General features: G+C 43.1%; 1 protein-coding gene across 1 annotated transcript in view; it reads left to right on the top strand.

The window, feature by feature from the left end:
- Window positions 1-2982: 2982 nt before the first annotated feature.
- The window catches only part of LOC142965343 (RNA-binding motif, single-stranded-interacting protein 3-like), a 256699-nt gene continuing 253681 nt past the window's right edge, over window positions 2983-6000 (top strand). The window contains exons 1-2 of the mRNA XM_076106256.1: window positions 2983-3175; window positions 5374-5562. Coding sequence (XP_075962371.1) covers window positions 5389-5562 — 174 coding nt within the window. The 5' untranslated portion in view covers window positions 2983-3175; window positions 5374-5388. The remainder of the gene's footprint in view (window positions 3176-5373; window positions 5563-6000) is intronic.

Here is a 6000-nt window from a genome sequence, read left to right as displayed (position 1 = left end):
TCATTCACTCACACATCTCTCTGACTCTCGCTCTCTGGCTCCTACTCTATCAGCTGACAGTGGGCGATTTCGCCACGGCCTCCCTCAGCCAATCATATATTTCCCGTCAAACTTTAAAGACCTGTTCTCTTCTGTGCAGTCAGCTGTCATTTCAGGACAAACCGATGTGACCCTCCTCCCCATTCATCATCGCATCCGGTGCTCAAGGTTTCTTCCACTGAGGGCAGTCCCACTCCACATGCCATCATCTAGATCTTCAGCCTGCCCCTACTGTCTTCAACAACTCCACCAGCGTGGAGGACAGCTGCACAGCTCTGAGGTAAGCCACAGGCAAAACCACTCGTCAAAATTTCTAGTAAAGTATTTTATTTTATATGACTGGTCAGGCTTCCTGGGGGGCTCCCTGTTGACGTGAAGGTCTATCATCTGGCAAATTGGCAGATGAACTTGCAAGCTTTTCAACCTCACTTCAGGCTTCTGGTGTGTCCGATGTAGGCTGCTGGGGTAAGATACTGGCACCAAACTCCTGTCGCGTAAACCAGTAGCATATCTGACCTGTAACTTTGGATTCAGAATAGACTTTGACTGATACCACTTTTCATAATTTGGCTCAGGATGTTTGGTGCCACCATGATGATTTTAGGATTACCAAATCCCTCCTTGAATATCAAATTGTTAGCATTGATTATTTACTGAGAGTTAAGTACAGTAAAACTTAGAGAGCTTTGCTTATAGGAAGGATATTTTGAAATATAGTATTTATAATCATACAGTTGTAAAATAATGAACTATATGTAAAATATTGGGATTTACTCTAACCTCCTACATTAGGACAGTGTTTGTATGCTCTCATTCTCTCACAAGTTTCTATGGATCATTGTTATATCTGGACACTGGTCTTGCCTCTAACGTAGTTGTGACATATGCAAGAGTAATATCCCTGGTTGCCCTGATCGTGACAGTGAGCGTGATCTGTCGGGGAGAGACAGTCACGTATCTCCTGAGTGAGAGTCCTGCACGGTGACTTGTCGCTGTGTTGGGCTGCTGTTTCAATAGTATCAAACAAGGGGATGGCCAGTCTTCAAATCATGTGCCAACATGCGTTAGGGTACTTCCGGTGTCCGATGTACGATGATGGGGTAATATACTCTCACCAAACTCCTGTCGTGTAAACCAAAAGCATATCTGACCTGTAACATTGGATTCAGAATAGACTTTGTCCGTTAGCACTTTTCGTAATTTAGCTTAGTATGTTTGGTGCCACTATAATAATTTAAGGATTACCAAATCCCTCCTTGAATGTCAAATTGTTAGCATTGATTATTTACTGAGAGTTAAGGACAGTAAAACGTAGAGAGCTTTGCTTATAGGAGGGATATTTTGAAATATAGTATTTATAATCATACAGTTGTAAATGAATTAACTATGTAAAGTTTGGGGATTTACTCTAACTTCCTACATTAGGACAGTGTTGTTATGCTCTCATTCACTCACTCATCTCTCTGACTCTCGCTCTCTGGCTCCTACTCTATCAGCTGACAGTGGGCGATTTCGCCACGGCCTCCCTCAGCCAATCATATATTTCCCGTCAAACTTTAAAGACCTGTTCTCTTCTGTGCAGTCAGCTGTAATTTCAGTACAAACCGATGTGACCCTCCTCCCCATTCATCATCACATCCGGTGCTCAAGGTTTCTTCCACTGAGGGCAGTCCCACTCCACATGCCATCATCTAGATCTTCAGCCTGCCCCTACTGTCTTCAACACCCCCACCAGCGTCGACTCTCCAAAATTTTTACTTTACTTTGCACAATTTAATAAATGTATTTGTTCACTGTAAATTAAGTTTCTCCTGATTTAACAACCTGTGTCTCCCTGTATAAGTGTGTCAATTATCTCCCGGTGGCTTCAGTTCTCCTATTTATTATGTTTTTTGTGATGTATGTCATGTTATTTCAAACTAATTTGCAATCATAAGAAGGGTGGTCTTTGTTGGTGAAATGTTTCTTATATACAAAGAACAATTACTTATCGTAAAACTCCAAAAATATAGTAGAGTAAAATCTTTTAGGTGTGTTTTCTAGAAACTACAGGTCTGATGAGGAAAGTGGGAACAGGTGTGTAGGTGGGAGGGGATGTCATGTGACCAGGACTGGCAGGTCTGGGGAGTGAGCAGGGGCTGGAGAGAAGGACAGAGAGCCAGGACGGGCAAAACCACCAACCCACTACGAAGTCTCTGCCCTCCCTCGAACTTCTTAGACAGTTTAAGAGAGTATGTCTGGTTTGCTTTTACAGTGTTACTGTCAATTTATACATATGTATGTATATTTATATGTATATAGTAACAGTAACATATTTATAATGTCAAATATATATAAAATATTACACAATAACACAACAATGCCATGCTTTGTTTGTAGTTTATGGATACTAGAAGGGACATGGAAAGGGAAAACAAAAGATTTTGTCCTGGGGCTCCAAAGTATTTGTTTTTTTCATTCTGCCACCTAATTTATTTACTAATGAACTAGACCGACAAGCAAAAAGGGTCAATATGAAGTTTCCAACAAGGTGTCAATCTTATTTGTGTTTATCTTTTGTTTTGCTTTAGTAGGACCTTTTGTAAAGCCCTTATGTTGAACAACTCAGTGGTTTGCACATAAAGGCTGTAAACTTAATCTCATTTTCCCTTCTAGTTTCTGATGAAGATTCATATCAAAAGTGCTTCGACTTGCATCTTAAATTGTGTTTGGACAGGTTGAGGCACGTCTTTGCGTTTGCAAAAAAACAACAACTTCTTTCTCTAGGATACAGGATCTTTCGAGGAGCACCTGAAGGCACCGTTTTTGACACGCGGGCTCCGTGTGATTGGGAGGTGGGAGCGAGGGAGGACTGTTTGGTGACAGCGCGCGCCGGGGACACGCCCCGCTGTGACAGAAGCAGCGGGTCGTGCTCGTGCGGCTTTGACACCTTGCACTGCCTCCTGAAGTGTCTCGCGGCCGCTCTGCTCAAAATTTCTGACGGAATAACTTCTCATACAACCAAATTAACCGGCTGCCTGTTGTTCTGCGGTCGCTTTCCGTGTCAGAGCAACAACAGAGATGTAAAGCAAGTTGCACTACCGCATCCTCCTCTTGATATGCTTCTGACATAACGAGGAGCCAAGAAGTGACAGAGGTATTTCGGCATTCCTTTGCGACTTGTTTATGTTGTTGTGCCTCCGTCATGCGCCGTTGAAGCTATACCGTTATAACACAGACAGCGGCGCAAGGTTGCCCTGTCGGCGGCGACAAGCCCCTCGGTATGGCGTTTAGAAGCCGCGACAATATGTTGTTAGAGTTGTTTTTTAAGTCTTTATAAGTTAAATAAAGTTAAATGCCCATTGGTAACTGCAGCTTCATTTGTCGCGAATTGAAGGCAAAGCGGGCGGATGCACATTAGCAACTCAGGAAGGAGCCAACTTAGAAGTGTTTGCAACAGTCGTCCTACAATTTAGTGCCGACCCTGCGCCTCACCTGCTGGGCAACTATTAGTACATAAACGATGTTTGTATCGTAAAACAATAAACTAATGTCATATCAGTTTTGTCATGTTAGTCTCAATTAGCGTTTTTTTTATATCCGTTCTTCAATATGCAAATAGCTCGCGCGAACACGTGCGTTACACACGGGTAAATTAGCATGGGCCGACAGGTGCGTTCACCTGTGACATCAAGGCGCCGAGTTCCGCAGCGTGTCTCGCTGCTCTCGATGTGCTGCGTTCAAATGTTGAGCTTAACGTCCTTCGGGACGTGTATTTATGAGGCGGCTCATAGTCGAGGGGACGACCAGGTGACCTCATAACTGATGGATGGCGGGATGCACAATGAAGCAACTCAATGCTAAACATCAGCCGGGCCGCTGATCTCAGATGGATAGTTTATGATCTGTCCTTCGGACGAGGCGACTTCTCTTTGCTTTGTTTGTCTCTGCTTTATTGTTTAGGGACTTAAAGACACGGCGCACTTGCATTGAAACCTCGTTAAACTTCTAATGCATTTCTTTTGCACCCAGACCTCATGTTGCTCAACACAAACAGGCTTAGATATTGGAGTAGTGTTTCTTATGCATCCTTCAGTGCATAGATGATATTAGTTATTACTCAGAAAAAAAAGTCAGGTTTTGATCTTTCACTGTCCGAGCCAGATATGAGGTCAAAGGTCGGGATCAGCTGCAGTACAGCGCTCTGAATATTACTTTTATTCATATTCATATAGGGATTCATTTTGTGCAGTCAACAGGTCTTTTTGGCCTCGGAGGGGTTTGTAACTGAATGAATTCATGCAGATGTATGTACAGTAAGTGGCAGCCACAGATTGGTTAAAATAGTCCTTTTTTCCTCAACAGACGTTTTGACGTCGTCATAGCAGGAAAAGCAAAGGTGAAACACATTTCGTTAACTGTAGCTCAGTTCCAGTAAGCCGTGACAATCAGCCAACATGCACAAAACCAGCTCCCTGGAACTAGCTTGCCTAACCGGAATACAACAATCACTCAATGTTGTTGTTATTATTAATTACACCGGTGCTTTGACATGTCCGTGTGAATAAGGTGCATACTTTACTTTTCTGTACCCGGAGTTCTTAAACAGCTGATTTTTTATCTGTCTTAGTTCATTCTATAATAAAGATTTGGGTTTGATAAGAATGATGTTGCACCAACACGTATTTCTTCATTAGGTCTATGTGTTGTCATGCATTGAAATGCATATAGTGCTGAAATATACAGTGTGTAATGTTTGAGGACAAAGAAATCCGGGGGCCAGAATACATTAACATTTCATTTATTTGACCAACCTTTTCCACAAAGCTGCAGTAATGATGATAGTGGGCGGAAGCGTTAGGCAAAGTCTCTAAAATACATATAAACAAAACAAATATGAGGTATACTTATGTAAATGCTAAGCTAAATACATACATGAGGTTGACTTCCATTATCTTCAGCGTATTGAAGTTACCCACATTTACATACTTTTGTAAATCCTTGTTTTTCCTTTTTAATAAAGTAGATATGTTGCTGCTAACTACTGTGCTTTAGTCTCGCAAAAGTTTCTTACCATCTCCTCCAATTCTGTCAAATGGTGTTAAATATTCAACTATAATGGGCTTTGAAAATGGAGACATGACGAGAGGCAATCTGTGGACCGGATCCTTGAAAGAGGATTACGAGTCCAGCTCTGCAGTTTCATTAAATGTTTTATACACATTGTATATGTGTGTGTGTGTGTGAGACGGTTGTGAGAACAAGTCTACAAATCCTTTGCGTGCGGTCCACCTGTCTAATTCACCCCACCTTTTCCCGCCTTATCCTCCTCCATCTTGCTCTTCCTTTTTCAAGGCACTGCAGAGGAAGATGGACGTCCAGAGTGGCGTTCAGCAGCCGGAGCCCCGCCCTCCGGGCTCTCCTCGGTCAGGGGCCAATCAGCAGAATGAGTTGGACGACAGACAGACGGATGCCAGTGGCCGGTCCTCCACTGACAGCCACAGTCAGGATGCGCAGCCAGCAAACCAGAGAGACGACAAAAAAGTAAGTCGCAGACTCCTACTGCTGCACATCTGCAGCCGCTGCCGTGTGTGTGTGTGTGTGTGTCTGGGTGTGTCTGTACATGTGTGTGAAGAGTGATGAGATCATGCCTGTCTGCTGAGCTATTCTGGATGATATGTCCCATACTTTCACATGGAGAAAGTCCCACTCAGTCACACAGTTATGTCTTGTATTGCTGCAAAGCCAAGTTGCAGTGCAGTTTTTTATGCAGTAAGGAGCATTGATGAGTGCAGAAAGTTAAGGGTTAACTCATGCTGGAAGGAGCTGTTTGCTCAGTCGGCGTCGTCGCAAGAAAAAGTGAAACTGTCGGTACTTTTGGCTTTGGTGGTTTCAAAGGAAGGACGTAGTGTGTTGTCACGTTGCTATGAGTTCAGAGTACATACACCAGTACTACAAACCACGGCTGTGTCATGTGCATTT

The sequence above is a fragment of the Anarhichas minor genome, unplaced genomic scaffold (assembly GCF_050575085.1).
Source record: "Anarhichas minor isolate MPS153535 unplaced genomic scaffold, ASM5057508v1 ptg000033l, whole genome shotgun sequence".
Taxonomy (NCBI): Eukaryota; Metazoa; Chordata; class Actinopteri; order Perciformes; family Anarhichadidae; genus Anarhichas; species Anarhichas minor.
The sequence above is the reverse complement of the archived record's forward strand: the minus strand, read 5'-3'. Positions and strand labels throughout refer to the sequence as shown.